The sequence below is a fragment of the Bos indicus x Bos taurus genome, chromosome X (genome assembly GCF_003369695.1).
Source record: "Bos indicus x Bos taurus breed Angus x Brahman F1 hybrid chromosome X, Bos_hybrid_MaternalHap_v2.0, whole genome shotgun sequence".
Classification (NCBI taxonomy): Eukaryota; Metazoa; Chordata; class Mammalia; order Artiodactyla; family Bovidae; genus Bos; species Bos indicus x Bos taurus.
This window is the reverse complement of record NC_040105.1, coordinates 1,453,761-1,474,716: the sequence shown is the minus strand read 5'-3', so window position 1 is coordinate 1,474,716 and position 20,956 is coordinate 1,453,761. Positions and strand designations below refer to the sequence as shown.

At 43.8% G+C, this 20,956-nt stretch overlaps 1 protein-coding gene across 4 annotated transcripts in view; it reads right to left on the bottom strand.

Annotated features, from left to right (window-relative positions):
* Positions 1 to 10,061: 10,061 nt before the first annotated feature.
* Positions 10,062 to 20,956, bottom strand: part of ARSH (arylsulfatase family member H) — a 52,936-nt gene continuing 42,041 nt past the window's right edge. For 3 of the 4 annotated variants that reach the window (XM_027534644.1, XM_027534645.1, XM_027534643.1), the window contains 4 exons: positions 19,713 to 19,847; positions 18,096 to 18,258; positions 16,187 to 16,308; positions 10,062 to 11,489 (listed from right to left, as the gene is read on the bottom strand). In XM_027534644.1, coding sequence (XP_027390445.1) covers positions 11,122 to 11,489; positions 16,187 to 16,308; positions 18,096 to 18,258; positions 19,713 to 19,847 — 788 coding nt within the window. In that variant the 3' untranslated portion in view covers positions 10,062 to 11,121. Of the gene's footprint in view, positions 11,490 to 14,837; positions 16,309 to 18,095; positions 18,259 to 19,712; positions 19,848 to 20,956 lie in introns of those variants that run through there. The other variant, XM_027534646.1, reaches the window with a different exon arrangement.

Below are 20,956 nucleotides of genomic sequence, written 5' to 3'. Positions count from 1 at the left end.
ACCAAGCCCTGCTTGCTGTGACCCCCACTGGTGGGAAAGAGACGGAGCTCTCTGGGGTCTCTTCTCGCAGAAGAGACTGATCTGGGGCATGAGGCCTCCACGGCCGTAGACGAATCACCTCCTCAATGACCTGCTTCCTGATACCATTACCTTGAAGCTTAGGCTTTGCGGATGTGAATTCGCAGGAGAGAGGTGGGAGGTACGATGACTGAGAACAAAGCAGGACCTCACTTATCCATCTCCATATCATCTATCTACCCATCATGTATCTGTCTTTCTATCTAGCTATTTCTCTGTCATCTATTTCTCTGTCTCTCTCTCCATTCATCCACCCTTCCATCCCTCATATCTATCCATTTATCTCTCCTGTCTATCAATCAGCTATCCACTCATCCTTTACCTACCTACCTATTATCTCTATTCTCATCTGCCTTTTTATCTATTCATCCACCCATTCTTCCATTCCACTCATCTATCCATCTAGGTATCCCATCTACCATCCATATCTATCCATCTATCTGTCTCCTCTATCTACATCTCTCTCATCTATTTCTCTGTCTCTCTCCATCGATCCACCCTCCCGTCCCTCATATCTATCCACTGATCTATCCTATTGATCATCTGTCCATCCATCCACCTACCCATCACATCTATCTACCTACCTTTCACTTATTTCTCCATCTTCCATCTGTCTTTCTGTATATTTCGCCATACGTTCTTCCATTCCACTTACTTATCCACTTTTATATCCAATCTAGCATCTAATCTATCTTTCCACATCTCCTCTATCTACATCTCTCTCATCTATTTCTCTGTCTCTCTATCCATTGATCCACCCTCCCATCCGTCTTATCTATCCATTTATCTGTCCTATCCATCTATCGTATCTATCAATCATCTGCCTACCTACCTATCCACCTATCTACCCATCAATCTATCTATCTCATCCGTCTTTTTATCTATTCGTCCAACCGTTCTTCCATTCCACTTATGTATCCCATCTATCTATCATCTGTCTGTTTCTCTCACTCATCTACGTACCTGTAACAGTTTTCTCCACTTTTCCAAGCGAACACACAGAACCACACACAGGAACCTGAATAGCCACCACATTTCCAAACCCAAATGTGCCGAGTAGGATGACCTTGCAAAGAGTTCACGTTCCTTTCCCTTTAGGAAGTGATCAGGGCACTTCAGCATGGGAGCCGGCGAGGGTGTCATTCCATTTGGACTCAACAAACAATTCCATGTAACTCTGCAAAAAGAAAAAAGAAAAAACAGCCAGTGAGACCAGGTTTCATGTACAATGTCACCAGATCTGGGATATGCATTAACCAGAGGCAATGATGACCATAACATTCATCTGGTATAAATAAATTTTGCCACAGATCTTTTTTTGTTTTTTAAAATCTAACTGTAGTTTCATCATCAATTTTTAAAATGACTCTCTCCTGCCTTGGGTAAGGCTCCGGGAGACCTTATGGTTTATGGTATATCCGTCTGATCAGAGTTTTCCCAACATTTTCACAAACTCTGTTAATATTTCAACTCTACAGTAGATGATTAGAGAACTAAAGAGTTTAGTCTCTGAGTTGATCCTGCTCTTTTTTTTTTTTTTAGAACAGTTACTTGGGCTTGTACTGTTTGAAGTGGAATATTTTTTTTTTCCCCATGGGAGTGGAATTTCCACATGGCCTTTGAAAAACTGTTCTGATGCATGACATGAGGGATAATATACACATCCTCAAAAAAAACGGAAGTTGGGTGTATACCAAGCATTTGCAAACTCAGAAATGCATGGCGATCCAGAAGGTTTATTTGACTTTACCGAGAGCCTGCCTGGACAGGCACGTTCCTTTACACACAGAATGCCTCGTGGGTGTGTGAAGCATGGGTTCCTGTGTGCTATCCCTGCTGAAATATTTCATACATCAATCAGATGCACACGAGACAGAACAGGAGTTTCACAGGGCCATTTCAGACACAGCTTCCACTGAGATGCCACTCTTACATATCCAGCCATCCTTTTCCTGCCAATGTCAAATGCTTCGCTCCACATTTTAGAATTCTTTCCCTTACCAAAAAAAAAAAAAAAAAAAAAGCACTTTGCTCTCTTTTATCTCTGAACCAAAAAGCTTTGCTTTTAATGAAAAGAAATCTTAAAAATCACTCTCTCTTTGTTTTTCCCTGCCCTGTTCCACCCAGCGACATTTTCCATTGAGGTAGATGTCTACGTGGCATTCTTCTGTCTCTCTCTCTCTCGGAAATTATATTTCTTTTGCTGCTTCTGAAGCATGAAAGATGTCTGCTGAGTTGGAAGAAAGTAGTGAGATTTTTTAACAACTTTAAACATGCCCCTCCTGGTGGCTCAGACAGTAAGGAATATGCCTGCAGTGCAGGAGACTTGGGTTCGATCCCTGGGTCAGGAAGATCCTCTTGAGAAGGGAATGGCAACCCACTCCAGTACTCTTGCCTGGGGAATCCCATGGACAGAGGAGCCTGGTGGGCTACAGTCTACGGGGTCACTAAGAATTAGGCATGACTGAGTGACTAACACTGTACTTAACACACTGGGACTCAAATCTGTAACAGTCAATTCCTTGTTGCTTATTGTTAAGATTCATGAAGCAAATCTAGGGAATTTTTATTTGGCTAAAATACCAAGTGGTCTGTCAGGAATGACAGCTAATTATCGCTTCCTCTTCAACCTTTAAAAACACACAGAAACCACGCTTAACCTTCTGCCAGGCAAACACCCAGTATGGAAACTGTAGTGGTTTCAATCAGTTCCGTTCAGTTCAGTTGCTCAGTCATGTGTGACCCTTGGACTGCAGCACGCCAGGCCTCCTGTCCATCACCATCTCCCGGAGCTTGCTCAAACTCATGTCCATCAAGTCCGTGATGCCATCCAACCATCTCATCCTCTGTCATCCCCTTCTCCTCGTGCCTTCAATCTTTCCCAGCAACAGGGTCTTTTAATAAATCGGCTCTTTGCATCAGGTGGCCAAAGAATTGGAGTTTCAGCTTCAATATCAGTCCTTCCAATGAAAATTCAGGGCTGATTTCCTTTGGGATTGAATGGTTGGATCTCCTTGCAGTCCAAGGGATTCTCAAGAGTCTTCTCCAACACTGCAGTTCAAAAGCATCCATTAATCGGCGCTCAGCTTTCATTATAGTCCAACTCTCACATCCATACATGACTACTGGAAAAACCACAGCTTTGACTAGACAGACTTTTGTTGGCAAAGTAACATCTCTGCTTTTAAATACGCTGTCTAGGTTGGTCATAGCCTTTCTTCCAATGGTTTCAATGGTGACTCCTACAAAATAAGTCCAGGTTCTAAGCCCAGAACTTTTGAGAGTAACTTTATTTTGAAGAAAAATATTTTTGCAGATGGAATGAAAAAAAGGATTTTAAAATGAGGTCTTTTGGATGAAGGTGACCTTAAATCCACTGACAGGGTCCTTAATTAAGACACAGGAGAGACGCGGACACAGAGCAGAAGCCACGTGGAGATGGAGGCAGAGACGGGAGGGAGGCGGCCACCAGCCCAGGGATGGACGCCTGGAGCCCCCAGAAGCTGGAAGAGGCAGGAAGGACACCATGACCTCAAATGTCTGTTCTCTAGGACCAGGGGCCGGAGTGAGGGAAGATGAATGCTTGTTGATTTAAGCCCTAAGTTCGTGGTCTTTCGATGCAATGGCCACAGGAAACTTATCATGAGGACCCTTTCTTGCAACTCCTTCCTTCTAAGACTTTAGCAACTCCTATCCGTATCCTTGGTTCCTTGGTGCAGAAACCACTCCGGCAGAGGAGACGGGCTTTGTGGCTGTTTTGAAGTGGGGCTGTGTGGGTTTGGATTTCCTCTGCAACATGCTACTGCCTCTCAAGCAACCTAATCTTGCTTTCCTGATATATCTGGGGAGAGTGAAGGGGGAAGGGGCACGATCGGGGGAGGGCACTTAGAGGAACAAAGGACTGTGTAAAAAATAAATAAGCTACCAAGATATCAAGGATATATTGTCCAGCACAGAGACTGTAGCCTATGTTTTATCATAACTATAAATGGAATATAATCTATAAAAAGGTTGAATCACTACACTGTTTACCTGAAACTAACATAATATGGTAAATCAGCCGTGTTTCAATTTTTTTTAAAGGTACAAACTTCCAGTTACTGGATAAATGAAATACTAAGGATGTGATGTACAATGTGATACATTTAATGAACGCTGCTGAGCTTATATATGAACGTTTAAGAAAATAAATTCTAAGACTTATCATCACAAGGAACACTGTATTTTTTCCACCTTATTTTTTATCTGTGAGATGATTGTGAAGTTCACTAAAGTTATTGTGGTAATCTTTTCTTTAAACATGTAATGGAATGAAAACTATGAGAAACCTAGATGGGGTATTAAAAAAAAGCAGAGACATCACTTTGCTGACAAAGGTCCGTATAGTCAAAGCTATGGTTTTTTCAATAGTCATGTGAGAGTTGAACCATAAAGAAGCTGAGCACCGAAGAATTGATGCTTCTGAACTGGGGTGCTGGAGAAGATTCTTGAGAGTTCCCCGGATAGCAAGGAGATCAAGCCAGTCAGTCCTAAAGGAAATCAACCCTGAATACTCATTGGAAGGACTGATGCTGAAGCTGAAGCTCCAATACTTTGGCCACCTGATGCTAAGAGCCAACTCATTGGGAAAGACCCTGATGCTGGGAAAGATTGAAGGAGGAAGGAGACGGGGACGACAGAGGATGAGATGGTTGGATGGCATCACCGACTCGATGGACATGAGTCTGAGTAAACTCCAGGACTTGGTGAAGGCCAGGGAAGCCTGATGTGCTGCAGTCCATGGGGTTGCAAAGAGCTGGACGTGACTGAGTGACCGAATGATGCCAACAGGGACAGATGTAAATCGTTACAGTGCGTACCTGAAACTCACACTGTGTTATATGCAAATTATACCTCAGTAAAACTGGAAGGAAAAAAGTGATAAGCAGTAAGATCTATAGAAACATCCCTATCAACCACTTTCATGAACTTCCCTCAAGTCATAAAATCAGTCGGAGACACAGCCAGGACTGGCATTCACAGTCCCCCAGAGTCCAGTTAGCCGTGTGTTACAGGACACAGTGGCGGCCTTTGACTTAATATTCAGAAAAGAAATATGGTCCAGATTATACTAGCCACCTGTCTAAGCCAGAAGTTTCGTCCACTTCTCCCCAAGGAAATTCCCCGTGAAAGGACAACCCCCGGATCTGGGAGCTATTTCTCTGCACTTTGCTGGTTGACCATAGGCTTCATCTGATCACATGACTTTCCTACAGCAGCCCCATAAAATACTGAGGCGAGGATTAGCTCCTAACTCAGCCTTGACGTGGTTTCCATTACAACCCTTTATCAAAAGCTCAGAGAAGACCCTTCATGAGAATACAGCTTCTTTGTCAAAGATGGGCCAGAACAAAGAAGAATGGGAATTATTGAAGACCCTTCCTGAAACTGTGACGTCTTTCTCAGAGATGGTCTGCGACAAGGAAGAAAGGGAAATATTGAAAATATCAGAGACCCTTCACGACAGTGAATTTGCTGAAATCAAGTCCTCAGAAGACAGGAGCCAATCTGAACTATCACGGACATATTTATATTTTGTACTTTCGTATTTTCTCCCAATCATTACTTTGGAATGGAGCAATGAGCAGCGGATGAAGATAATGCTTGCTGTCATACTTCTGTTTTCCTGTCACAGTTCAAGTTTTAGGTCAGGTTACAGATAAAAGAAGTCAATGTACAGTCAGAAGAGTAAAAAAAAAAAAAAAAAACCTAAAGTATGGAATGTATCACCATGTTTCTCATTTCTATTTGTCAGTAATTGAGATCGGTACATACTCAGGTCAAACCAGCAACTGAGCCATAACTCTGACTTATTTTTTGCCAGAAGGCTTGATTCTGGGGCTGAGAACTCAGAAGTAACACATCCCATCCCACCAGCTTGAGGGGCATCTACATGTTATTCTTTAGTGCACACAAAGCACATGGAAGTGAATTTCTTGATTCAAATTCTTCAAAATTGCAGGTGATGCATTGAAAAGAGTTGTCTGTGCCTTGAGAATTCCTCTTTTCAGAAGGAACTTTAAATCTACTTATGATCAGCTGTGTGACCCCCATAAAGCCTGCGGTGGTTCTGGATTTTAAATCACGATCCATAAAGAGAAAGAAAAAAGAAAACTTGGGCTACTTTTAGGAAAAGGAAAGAAATGTATACGTTTAAAAGCTTGTTTCTTCCAGGTTTTTAATCAGTCGTGTTCCCAGCAATATGCGTGCGCCCCCTAGTGGATACACCCATCTAGGATTATTATATATAAGATACATAGAGGATGAGCCGGTTGGATGGCATCACTGACTCAGCGGACGTGAGTCTGAGCAAACTCTGGGAGATACTGAAGGACAGGGAGGCCTGGCGTGCTGCAGTCCATGGGGTCGCAAAGAGTCAGAGACAACTTAGTGACTGAACAATGAATGAAGATATATATAAGATGACTATATGTAATAAAAATATGTTGCCCAATAAGTCAGATTATTAGCTATTGGGGACGGGAAAAAAGAATTTTTTTTACAAGAATATAGATACTTTTAAGAGAAGTTTTTGGTTCACAGCAATATTGAGAGGAAGGTAGAGAGATTTCTCATAGACTATTTGACTCATTTATGCATCGCTTTCCTCAGTGTCAACATTAAAAAAAATGTTAATAGGGAGTTCCTTGGAGATGTGTTGGGAGCCGCGTTAGGCATTACTGACAAAAAGGAGGCACGGTCCCCAGCCCCCTCTCCTCATCCGCAGGCACGGATCCCGGGATGAAGGAGTTAGGCCTTGTAATTCTGACTTGTCTTTTCCTCTCCTCGGCTGAGTTGACTGAAAAGGAATATTAAGGTGCTTCTTGGTCTTGAGAGGAGCATGAGAAGGCACAAAGCCTTCTGCAATTGTGCTCAGAAAATAATTCATAAAGTTAATCATTGACATTTGTTCAAGGACTTTTACAAAAGAGTGTTCCAGGATGAGCACATAGGCCATAGCTTGAGGCCGCGGGAGGGATTGATATCTGAAGCTTTCTTGTGAGGAGAATGTTTATGGCAAAGGAGTTTACTGAATTTAGGGCTTAGAAATAATTAAAATAGTTAGAAGTTAAAGATTTAAGGAATGTTGTAAAGTTAGCATATTTTACTATAGCTTATAGAAGTTAGGAACTTTTAGAGACACTATAGCCAGAAGCCTTTTTAAGAGATAGTGAGCTCTTGAAGTTAGGGGCAAACAGGATTTAGGAAGATAAGTCCTAAACTGAGGAATGTAGCATGAGCTACAATGTAATCACAAGTTAACTACAGGACACATTAGAGGAGGTAGATAATAGATGATAAGGCTGATTCCGAGAGAATCACTGAAGCAGGAACACTGTTTGAAGAGCAACAATGATTTATGGAGATAATAAATCCGGGAGAGGGGGGAACTGAAAATGTCAAACCTCTGGCCTAATGTTTTTGTAAAAGTATAAAAGAGAATCTTAAACTTGGAATAAACAGGCAGTCCATAGAAAAGTGAGAGGCTGTCTCATTGGCCGATAGCGTCCATCTCTTCGGGCTGAATCCCTGGTTGCTGGAGTTGGACTCTGGCAGAGATCCAGTGGTTAACACTCTGTCTTTCCACATCATGTGATGCAGGTTCAACCCCTGGTTGAGGAATTAAGATCCCACATGTTACACAGTGTGGCCAGAATAAATGTTTGCCACTATATATGCGTGATGGTGTTTAAGCGGTAAAGAATCCACCTGCATATGCAGGAGACACAGGAGGCTCGGGTTCAATCCCTGGGTCAGGAAGATCCCCTGGAGGAGGAAGTGGCATCCCACTCCAGCATTCTTGCTTGGAAAACCCCATGGACAGAGGAGCCCGGCAGGCTACAGTCAATAGGATCGCAAGAGTCGGACACGACTTAAGCGACTGAGTATGCACGCACAGACTTTAAGTATAGACAGAATCTCATCATTTATACCCTCGCTTTGGTAAAACGGTTAGTCTGTTATGCAGTTTAGAGTGCTTTGATGAATGGCACAGGTTTCTATCAGTTGAACATGTGATACACCGTCCATTTAAAATTTTTTAAATTGGTATTGGAGTAGAGTTGATTTACAATGTTCTCATAGCTACACCGAGAGTGTTAAGTCGCTCAGTTAACTCTGGGACTGAAATCCACCGGGCTCCTCTGTCCATGGGATTCTCTAGGCAAGAATACTGGAGACGAATGTCTTTTCATTCTCCAGAAATTCTTCCTGATGAAGGAGTTGACTTGGTCAATTCCTGACTTGGTCTTCCTGACTCATTTGAACAGACCCCGATGCCGGGAAAAGATTGAAGGCGGGAGGAGAAGGGGATGACAGAGGATGAGATGGTTGGATGGCATCACTGACTCAACGGACATGAGTTTGAGCAATCTCCGGGAGTTGGTGATGGACAGGAAGGCCTGGCGTGCTGCGGTCCGTGGAGTCGCAAAGAGTCGGACACACTGAGCGACTGAACTGAACTGAACTGAAGGAATTGAACAAAGGTCTCAAGCATTGCAAGCAGATTGCTTACACGATGAGCCGTAAGTGAAAGTGAAGTTGCTCAGTGGTGTCCGACTCTTTGCGACCCCATGGACTATAGCCTACCAGGCTCCTCCATCCATGGGATTTTCCAAGCAAGAATACTGGAGTGGATTGCCATTTCCTTCTCCAGGAGATCTTCCTGACCCAGGGATTGAATCCAGGCCTCCTGCATTGTTGGCAGACGCTTTACCGTCTGAGCCACCAGGGAAGTCTATGAGCCATAAGGGAAGCCCAAAAAGTGTGAGTTGCCGAGACGCGTCACATGTTAACAAAGAACCCCCCAGTTTCTGCCATATTCCTCTCTGAAAGCCCTACTTTCTCTCAGATTTGACTCAAAATCCCTACCTAACGTCAGGTTTCATCTGAGAACCCTTTAGTTCTGGTGAGATTGTTCCCTCACGACCCTCTAGTTTCGGTGAGATTTGCCTCAGGTCCATCCACCTTCGGTCAGTTTTTGCCTCTGGAGACCCTAGTTTCTGTGAGATTTTGGTGCCAGGACTGCAAGGATTCTGTCGGATGTTGCCTCAGGAGCACAAGGTTTATGAAACATGTAACTCAGGATGCCCTAGTTCCTATCAGATTTAGGCTCAGGAACTCACGTTTGTGTCAGGCCTACCTCAGCAGGTGCTAGTTTTCATCATATTTTGCTTCAGAAAGACTGTCTTTCAGAAGTGTCTTCTTCCTGTCAGATTTTACCTCAGAAAGACTGTCTTTCTGTCAAATTTTACCTCAGGAGATCCTTCTTCCTGTCAGATTTTACCTCAGAAAGACTGTCTTTCTGTCAAATTTTACCTCAGGAGATCCTTCTTCCTGTCAGATTTTACCTCAGAAAGACTGTCTTTCTGTCAAATTTTACCTCAGGAGATCCTTCTTCCCGTCAGATTTTACCTCAGAAAGACTGTCTTTCTGTCAAATTTTACCTCAGGAGATCCTTCTTTCTGTCAGATTTTGCCTCCAAACTCTCTGGTTTCTCTCAGATTTTCTTCCTCAGAGTCCCCTGGTTTCTCTCATATTTTGCCTCAGAACCCCTGGGTTTTGCCCAGATTCTGCCTCAGAAACCTCCACTTTCTTTCAGATTTTACCTTTTAATTTAAACTTTGTTTAAAGAGCATAATAAATTTCACGTCTAGAAGAATTTAAGGTGAAAGTACTCGGAGAAAATTCTCTGGACCTGGTACACTGTTAATAGAAGGCAATGGCAACCCACTCCAGTGTTCTTGCCTGGAGAATCCCAGGGATGGCGGAGCCTGGTGGGCGGCCGTCTTCGGGGCTGCACAGAGTCGGACACGACTGAAGCGACTTAGTAGTAGTAGTAAGAACGTACTCTGATTCCTTTTTTTTTCTTTTAACATGAGATTGAATTTCACATTACACTCAATTTACTGCAATGAATATGTTTAGAAGCACTGGTAAAACAGTTTTATCTGTAAATACCTGTATTTATTACATGATGCATCATTAAAGGAAATCAGCTGTGAATATTCATTGGAAGGACTGATGCTGAAGCTGAGGCTCGAATACTTTGGCCACCTTATGGGAAGAGTCAACTCACCGGAAAAGACCCTGATGCTGGGAAATACTGAGGGCAGGAGGAGAAGGAGGCCATTGAAGATGAGATGGTTAGACAGCCTCACGGACTCTTTGGACATGAGTTAAAGCGAGTTCTGGGAGATGGTGGGGGACAGGGAAGCCGGGTGTGTGTTAGTCCACGGATATCGCCAAGAGTCAGACATGACTGAGTAACTGAACATCAACAATGCCCTAAAAGCCAAGGACTTCCCTATTCTCCCAGTAGGATGAAGAAAAGCTAAGGAACACAGACAAGACTTTGCTACCTGATGCCATCATAACTGCAGTGTGTTTCGAAAAGAAATATAACGTAAATACTCTTTTTCCCATAACATGTATACAATCTTGTGCAATGACTTAAATATGATGAAAACCACTTTCCTCGTGTGGAAACGGAGCTAAGACGACTTGCCTCCTCTAAGTTTCGCAAAGTGTTTTAAAGACACATATCCACAGTATCATAGCGTTTCTGGTCTTCTCTGCCTGTTTTGAGAATTTTCATAGTCTCCATGATGCAGAACAAGAAGCTTGCCAAATTCGTCTAAGCTCGGATGTGAAAACAGTGTCTCTGGGTTTAGGGTCTGCGTGTAGACGTTTCTAACAACACCAAGAAAGTGAAGAGAGTGAGGTCAAAAGGGCTGCTTCTAATCATTGTTTGTGGAAGGTATCATCGAGATTCTTGTAACTCCGCAGAAGGCCCTCTCGATCTGTCTTCGTCCTTGAACAAGGACACAATCATACGGGAAAAAAAAGGTAAAATGATGACTTGAGGAAAGATCTGAAACCTGAGGGTTTAAACAGGAAGTGACAGAGGGGCATCGTGTCTGATCCCCAGCGGAATGCCCGAGGCAGCTGAGAGCTCTGTGGTAACAGCGTGTTGCGGGTTGGCACGAAGCAGCCCCTCTCTGCTCACCACGCTGCGGATACGATGTCATCCGCCCTGTCGCAGCCACAGAAGGGGAAGCTGCCGCAGCAGGGCTGCAGCCACGGTTTCCAAAGGGCGTTGAACATGGAGAGCTGCTGGGGGACCGGCGTGAGGGTCCCACGGTGCCGTCTTACGGCCGCTTCGACCTTCTTGACCACGGCGTCAAACAGGGCTTCGTTGTCGGGGTTGAGAGGTCTCGACTCGGAAGGGTCTCTCGAGATGTCGAAGAGCAGAGGAGGGTCGTGGTAGGTGACGTCGCCCGAACACGGACACACTCCACTCCCGTAGCAGGCGCCCGCTCCCTCCGGGGAGAACTTGGGCGTCACGAAATGCACCTTCCACACGGTTGCACCTGCAAGACACAGCCCCACTGGGATGCTGTCTTTGTTATTATTTTACGATTTTTTTTTCATTAAAAATCAATAGCTAGTGGCAAGCTGCTATATAGCACAGGGAGCTCAGCTCGGGGCTCTGTCATGACCTAGGGAAGGAGGAAGGCTTAAGAGGGAGGGGAGATATGTAAACGTATGGTTGATTCACTTGTTGTACAGCAGAAACTAACGTAAAATTGCAAAGCAATCACACTCCAACAAAATTATATATATTTATAGCCAATGCTTTTGCTAGCAACTGAAAATCTTTTGCACAGCATCACACAGCAGGGTTGTATTTCTTTGACTGTAAGAACGATGCACAATTTCACGGGCAACTTGAAGACTTTTTATCTCACCCTGAGAGCCTTGGGAGACAATAGTTACGACCTGAATGGCTGCTTTCATCGCAGAAACGATCATTCAAACTAACTCAGTTCGGCTTGGCATGGGCCAATGCAAACTTTTCTAAGGCTTAATAGCACTTGCAGATCTTAAGCTCGCAAAAGTCATTTGGTAAGATCAATCCTTCCTTGTTCTTTCTTCTTTCCTTCTCCCTTTCTTTCTCTCTTACTTCCTTCCTTTTTTCTTCCCTCTCTCCTTCCCTCCTCTTTCTCTGTCTTCCCTTCCTCTTTTTCTTCTTTTCTATCATCTATCTATCCAACTGTCTATTCTATCATACATCTATAGATCTATATAATATATATAATAGTATTTTATATATTTATTTTATATAATATTATATTATATATTTTATTATATATATTTATTTATTATATATAATATATATTTATATATTTATTATATATATCTATATAATATATATAATATTATATATATAAATATATTTGTGACTCCTGCTTTCTTTTGTTCCCAATTTGCATGGAAAATCTTTTTCCAGCCCTTCACTTTCAGTCTGTATGTGTCCCCTGTTTTGAGGTGGGTCTCTTGTAGACAACATATGTAGGGGTCTTGTTTTTGTATCCATTCAGCCAGTCTTTGTCTTTTGGTTGGGGCATTCAACCCATTTACGTTTAAGGTAATTACTAATAAGTATGATCCCGTCGCCATTTACTTTATTGTTTTGGGTTCGAGTTTATACACTATTTTTGTGTTTCCTGTCTAGAGAATATCCTTTAGTATTTGTTGGAGAGCTGGTTTGGTGGTGCAGAATTCTCCCAGCTTTTGCTTGTCTGAAAAGCTTTTGATTTCTCCTTCATACTTGAATGAGATCCTTGCTTTTTTTTTTTTTTCAGTAGAAACACTAGAAGGGTTATACTTTATTAGTAGAATTAAGTGAAATCTGAAACAGCGTTTCTCAATAAGGCATGGTTCTACCTTTGCATAACATCTTCAGTAATGTATGAAAACATTTTTGGTTATCACATTTGGGGAAAAAGAGGTACTACTTGTATGTAGCAAGTAGAACTCAGGGATGGTGGTCAACATTCTATACCTTCCAGAACAGTATGCTAAGTCACTTCAGTCGTTTCCGACTCTGTGCGACCCCATAGACAGCAGCCCACCAGGCTCCCCCATCCCTGGGATTCTCCAGGCAAGAACACTGGAGTGGGCTGCCATTTCCTTCCCTACAGCAAAGAATTATTCAGCTAAAAGGTCAATAGTGCTGATGTTAGAAACTCTGTACTAAAGTAAAAGAAGTACTGTCCTTAGATAGAGGCGGCAGTCCTGAGCCTGGCCATGCACCTCAGGGGTTTTTAATGTTTCTCATTTCAAAGGCAGGTTTCCTGCATTGCCTGGGAACAGCTGAGACTACTAGCAATAGACTAGTGGAGATCCATTGAGCTTTGCCCAGAAATTGTGTGGGCTCAGTCCCCATTTGTCTCGAGAGTTCTCAGAACCTTCCCATGCAAGGGATCCGTTAAATGTCACAAGGAGCTCTGATACACATGCATATGGAACTGTTTAAGGACTGCACGATTCTAGAAGGAAGGCTTTCACACTTACTGCTTCTGATAACTCACACAGTGTTTCCTTCACAAGACTGTGAAACTATGTTACTACAGTTAAACTTGTAAAACTTCGTAACCACAGTGTTGACTTGTTGGGATGCTCACTCATGTTGAACACACACACACCAAAAGAAAGCAGGAGTCACAATACTCGTATCAGATAAATTAGATAAATTAGACTTTAAAACAAAGGCTGTGAAAAGAGACAAAGAAGGTCACTACATAATGATCAAAGGATCAATCCAAGAAGAAGATATAACAATTATAAATATATATCCACCCAACATGGGAGCACCGCAGTATGTAAGACAAATCCTAACAAGTATGAAAGGAGAAATTAACAATAACACAATAATAGTGGGAGACTTTAATACCCCACTCACACTTATAGATAGATCAACTAAACAGAAAATTAACAAGGAAAAAAAAAAAAAAAACATGTATCTATAAAGCTCACTAAAGCAAAGCACAGTAAAATGAGGTATGGCAATAAAAGGCGTTAAATTTATCAAATAAAAAAAATAAATAAATAAAGTGCTGAAAAATTAAAGCTGTCAAAAAAAAAAAAAAAACAAAGTAGGGGCAGTATTCTTTAACAATGACAATATCATAAAAAACAAAGAAAGGCTGTAAAAGTGTTCCAGATTAAAAGAGACTTTATCAACATGACAATGAAATGCAATATCTGATCCTGGACTAGATCTTGTACTAGAAGGAAAAAGTGCTAAAAAGGACACTGAGGGTCAGTTAACAGTATTAGAATACAGACAGTAGATTTAATAAAAAGTATTTTATCCATGTTAAATCACTGAAGTTGACAACTGTACTATTACAGTTATTAACCGAATATCCCTATTCTTAGGAAATTCAGAAATATGTACTGAAGTATGTGGGATACTTCATGGGAATAAAAACCATGATATCTGCAGCAGGCCTTCCAAGAGTTTAGAAAAAAACTTTTTGGGTGGGGAGCAGACAAATAATAAAGAAATGGGGTGAAATGATAAGAACAAGTGAAAAATCTGGGCAGAGGTTATATGGATATTATTTGTATTATTTTTGGAACTTTTCTTTAAGCTTGACATTAAAAATTAAAAATGTGCAAAAAAAAATTAACTAGAGTTTGTAGATATCATTATCAGTCTGGAGAATTCAGTAAGAAATATGCAGATGTCATGACACTGATAAGGAATAGAATGTATTTGTATCTACAACTGAAGTAAAAAAAAAAAAAAAAGAAAATACTTGTTGCGTAAAGAAAAATCTTGTATAAGCTATAAATTTTTTTATTTAATTTTTTTTAAAAAAGAGACTGCTTACTAAAAAAAAAATATATATATATATATTTGTCTGTCATCTATCCCCTCTCCTTCCTTCCCTCTTTCCTCACTTTCTCCCTTGTCTTCTTTCTCTCTCTCTCTGTCTTGCATGTCATTGCTTAGCAATTCCATTTCCAGAGGCCGGTTTCAAACAGAAAACATAACCACACCCTAATCTCTGATCAACCAGACTTCTACGGAAGTCCTCTGCTAGGCTCTTCTGGGACAGCTGTGTTTTTTGAATTAAATTAGACTAAATACCCTGGCTGAATCCTTCCCCCCTTTTGCTCTTCTCTCTACTTCCTGGGTGAAGCGTAAATGTGATGGCTGGAGGAACAGCAGCCGTTTTGCAGCCATGGGGTCAGAAACATGAGCATGGAAGCTGACGTGACAAAAGTGGTTTAATGGGAACACAAACCACCACCACAGGTCCCTGATAATGGCCGTGAACACTGTGTCAGTCCTCTGCTCTCAATTTCTAGAATCCTTATTAAGAAACAAATGAATCAAATTCTATTTGTTTAACCCTCACTAGTAAAATTTGGGAGGCTTTATTTCTCAGGGTCAGAGGGTGTTTTTTTTGTTGTTCCTTACCACTGAATTCCCTGCACAATGAAATGGCTATCCACTCCAGCACTCTTGCCTGGAAAATCCCATGGACGGAGGAGCCTGATGGGCTACAGTCCAGGGGGTTGCAAAGAGTCGGACACGACTGAGCGACTTCACTTTCAGTTTCACCACTGAACTAACTCTAACTGATCCATAGTCTAAAAGGAAGAGACTTTTCCTTGTTTTTATTTTACACGGAAAACTCATCCACATGGACTCAAAGAACAGATCACAGCACGAAGGATGGATCATACGTGCGAACATCAGTATCTTTTCAGCAAATCGCCAAATCTAGTCAAAAATCTGGAATGTCTCCGCAAGGGCTCTTTTTTTACAGGTGTGAGGAAATCGATGCTGTTTGTCCATTTCTATCTGTTTTGCGTGAACTTACCAGACTAAACATGGAACTCAGGCAATGACTCAGAAGGTGGGAGTTCGTGACTGATGTCTGGGTTCGACCGAAGACGGTAGCTTTTGTTGCTAATTATCTCACTGTCCTCTGTTATGGGAATTCATTTTCTCTCTGTCTCTGCCTGGCTTTCTTCCTCCTTTTGTCATAATTATGCACAAGGGCTTAGAGACACACATGCACAGACATACCTCTAAAATCCTACTGTGATTTCTACCATAGATCTACCTGTAGATCACTTTCTACAGGATGTAGAACGATCGTGACAAGGGATATTCACTGCACAGAGTGCGCCCTCCCCCAGGGGACGAAAGAGACAAGGAGGTGTCCTTGCCGTGTCCCCACATGTTGGTCACCCTCATACTCACAGTCCTTCTGATACCACCTGGCCGTGTGCAGGGAGACCCCGCAGTAGTGGAAGAGGAACTCGTGTTCCGAGCGGGAGACCCTGCCTTCCAAGAGTGGCATGAGGTTCCGGCCGTCAATCACTCTGGGGAGAGAAGCGGAGACGCAGAGAGCGGTGAGAGAGGCATGGTCGAGTCTCGCCATTTTACGACACAAGAGGAGGAGGAGGAAGAGAGAAGCGAGCTGGAAGAACAAGAAAAAGAAGCAGAAGGCAGAGGAGGAGGGGTGGGAAGGGGAGGCAGGAGGGGGCAGGAGCAGACAAGGACTAGGAAAATCCCGTTGAAAACTCAACACGCATTTTCACTTATTTCTCAGTTAATAAAGATGAAGAAGAACTGTAACGCGTTACACAGTTTCTAAGACAGTGGGAGAGGTGAGCAGCTGGAAATATGACTCTGGTCCCTTGTCAGACACCATGAACGAGTCCCATGGATTAGACAATTGAGCGCTTTACACTCATAGTCAGAGCTGTGGTTTTTCCAGGAGTCATGCATGGATGTGAGAGTTGGACCATAAACAAGACTGAGTGCCCAAGAATTGATGCTTTTGAATGGTGAAGCTGGGGAAGACTCTTGAGAGTCCCTTGGACTGCAAGGAGATCCAACCAGTCCATCCTAAAGGAGATCAGTCCTGAATATTCATTGGAAGGACTGATGCAGAAACTGAAGCTCCAAGACTTTGGCCACCTGATGCAAAGAGCCAACTCATTGGAAAAGACCCTGATGCTGGGAAAGATTGAAGGCGGGAGGAGAAGGGGATGACAGAGGATGAGAAGGTTGGATGGCATCACTCACTCAGTAGACATGAGTTTGAGCAAACTCCAGGAGATGGTGAAGGACAGGGAAGCCTGGCGAGCTACAGTCCATGGGGTCACAAAGAGTCAGACACGACTGAGCGACTGAACAACAACACTCATTTGATTCAACAGAAACCCTGCCTCACATAAACAGACATGTTATTCAGTTGCTCAGTCGTGTCTCACTCTTTGCGACCCCGTGGACTGCATCCTTCCAGGCCCTTTTGTTCTCCAATATCTCCTAGAGTTTGCTCAGATTCACGTCCATTGAGTCGATATTTCTACTTCATTTGTTCATTTCAAATCCCATAGAGAAATGCAGCAAACTTCATCACATATAGATTGACACATACCTACTTTTATTTGGGAATTCATGTAGCAAATATTTACTTAATTGTCTATAGACTGCAGGCTTCCCTGGTGGCTCAGATGGTAAAGAATCTGCCTGCAGTGCAGGAGACCTGGGTTCAATCCCTGGGTCGGGAAGATCCCCCAGAGGAGGGCATGACAACCCACTCCAGGATTCTTGCCTGGAGCATCCCATGGACAGAGGAGCCTGGCGGGGCTACAGTCCACGGGGTCCCAAAGAGTCAGACACGACTGAAGTGACCAAGTATCTAGATGCTGCAAGGGATATAAAAATGAAGGAGGCTTAGCTCCCACCCCGAGGGCCACCAGCCAGAGATGGGCCTAAATAAGTATATAATATGAGAGGGAAAGTAAGAACATGTTCTAAGAGGAAAATGGACAAGCAATGCTACCATGAACTGTGAGGAGAAAGAAGTCATCTGGCCATCATAGCAGAATACTGAGGCTTCAGTAACACACTTCACACACATATACAATTTTCTACTACATCTGCATAGGTGCCGAATATGTGCTTCCCTGGTGACTCAGATGGTAAACAGTCTGCCGGCAAGGCGGGAGACCCAGGTTCAATCCCTGGGTCAGGAAGATCCCCCTAGAGAAGGAAATTGCAACCCACTCCAGTATTCTTGTCTGGAGAACCCGCATGGACAGAGGAGCCTGGCGGGCAAGTATATCTCCCCCCACGAGGGGCAAGCATGCTCTTGTACCTGCCCAGTGGCAGAATGCCTCCTCCAATATAAGACAGTGTCGGGAAAATGTCCATGAGGCTTGTAGGTTCGTCGATGACCTTCCCCGCCTCCAGGACTGTTGGCCACCGGAAAATTCCAGGCACCCGGATGCCTCCTTCCCATCCAGCCATGCCTCTGCCTCCTGAAACCAAAGATGAAAAACCGAAGGGGCATTCAACCCCACAGATTCATTCTCTGTGTATCTGAAAATCGCCACTGGCCATGCCAGTGACAAGTTGGAATCAAGATCGTAGGCAGAAAATATCAATAACCTCAGATATGCAGATGACACCACCCTTACGGCAGAAAGCGAAGAGGAACTAAAGAGCATCTTGATGAAAGTGAAAGAGGAGAGTGAAAAAGGCTGGCTTAAAACTTGACATTCAGAAAACGCTTGGGCTCTGTTCCCAAACCCAGTTCAGTTCTGAATCTCAGCATCTATTCAACATCCAGTCTCCAGGCTCTGAAATCTCTTCGCTTCTAAAAGATTTAATCTACGGAGCATTCCTCTCTTTTGCAACCCCATGGACGGTAGCCTGCCAGGTTCCTCTGTCCGTGGAATTCTCGAGGCAAGAATACTGGAGTGGGTTGCCATACCCTTCCGAAGTCACTTAAAAACAACAAACCAGTATGATATATTCGCAGAGAGATATGGAGGCCAAGTTCTTGCTTTCAAGACTTGAAAACTCCAGCTGCGGACTTCTAGCGTCTAGGCAACAAACCCAGTAATGATCATTAAAAAAGAAGCGCCGTCCTGATAGGTATATAATGAAGTCAGTACTGCTGACGTCATAGAGGGCTAAAAGCAAGACTGTCTTTGAGACAGTCACTGAGGTCCTGGGCCCTTACTCTCAGGAAGCTTTCATGACTCAAGAAATTTTTTGTCGTAGACTCTTGGGAGTCTCCCCAAACATGCAGTCTTTTCCCATCTAGCTTCCTAAGCGAGTATAATGCACACAAAACTCCGCCAACAATCTTTGCAAAGGAGTTAACACAAAGCAAAGCCAGGTTGAGGGCTTCCCAGGTGGCTCAGTGGGTCAATAATCCACCTGCCAATGCAGGAGACCGGGGTTCGACCCCTGGGCTGGGAAGATCCCCTGGAGAAGGGAATGGCAACCCACTGCAGTGTTCTTGCCTGGACAATCTCATGGACAGAGGAGCCTTGGCGGGCTACCGTCCATGGGGTCAACAAAGAGAGGAAGGCTCCAGAGATTAAATCTCTTAGAAGCGATGAGATTTCGGAGCGTGGGGGACTGGACATTGCAGAGATGCTGAGACCCAAGGGTCAGAGATGACGGAAGCGCCTGAACTCGCAGGCACAAAGCCAGGCGGGTCCCGCCCCAGCGCTGCGCGGAGACCACGCCCACCGCGCGCTGCGCGGAGACCACGCCCACCGCGCGCTGCGCGGAGACCACGCCCACCGCGCGCTGCGCGGAGACCACGCCCACCGCGCGCTGCGCGGAGACCACGCCCACCGCGCGCTGCGCGGAGACCACGCCCACCGCGCGCTGCGCGGAGACCACGCCCACCGCGCGCTGCGCGGAGACCACGCCCACCGCGCGCTGCGCGGAGACCACGCCCACCCGCACGCATTACCTCTGTAGCGCCCGTTCCAGCCGCCCAGCTGCCCGCTGCGGTCCTGCGCCTCCAGGCGGCCCCCGTTGTCCGAGGTGAAGTAGACCAGCGTGTGGTTGGCCAGGCGCTCCCGGTCCAGGGCCTCCAGGACCTTTCCTGGTGGAGGGGGGAGACGGAAGCTGTCACGTTTCACTGCACCGACGGTCTTCCGGTGCGTGTCTAGTATTGCGCGTGTAACGCTATGTGGTTCTCTGTAACCGTGCAACACGGTTCCATGTAGCGCTATAACTGTTATCCTACTTTATGTTGTATAATATGCACTAAATCACCATTGTAGACACTCGTATATATAGGATAATACACTATGTGTAATATGGTAGGTCTGCAAGAGATACTATTTGTAATATACCATATATAAGTAATATACCATTATACATTATATACCATATATATGTAATATACCACATATATGATATATATATATTTGTAATATACCGTATATATGATACAGCATAAGATGATATTTTTATATATGTATAATTATTTATTATATATTTATGAAACCATATGACACATGTCAGAGAAGGCAATGGCACCCCACTCCAGTACTCTTGCCTGGAAAATCCCATGGACGGAGGAGCCTGGTGGGCTGCAGTCCACGGGGTCGTGAAGAGTCGGACACGACTGAGCGACTTCCCTTTCACTTTTCACTTTCCACTTTCATGCCTTGGAGAAGGAAATGGCAGCCCACTCCAGTGTTCTTGCCTGGAGAATCCCAGGGACGGGGGAGCCTGGTGGGCTGCCGTCTATGGGGTCGCACAGAGTCGGACACGACTGAAGCGACTTAGCAGCAGCACCAGCAGCATGACACATGTAATGGATTTATGCTAAGCATATATTTAATACAAATATATATAAGAAGATGATATGTAATGTATTATTATATAATAAGTACGGTGGTGGTGGTTTAGTCACTAAGTCGTGTCTGACTCTCTGAGACCCCATGGAGTGCAGCCCACCAGGCTCCTCTCCCCATGGGATTTTCCAGGCAAGAATACTGGAGTGGATTGCCATTTTCTTCTCCAGGAGATCTTCCCAACTCATTCTCCTGCATTGCAGGCAGATTCTTTACCAACTGAGCTCTGAGGGAAGCCCTATAATAGTATAAAAGGTCTATGTGTTATAGCATGTTAAATCACCAATGATAACTAATGCATAATGAAGGCTGTAACATATAAAAATTTAATGTTTATTTGTAAATTATA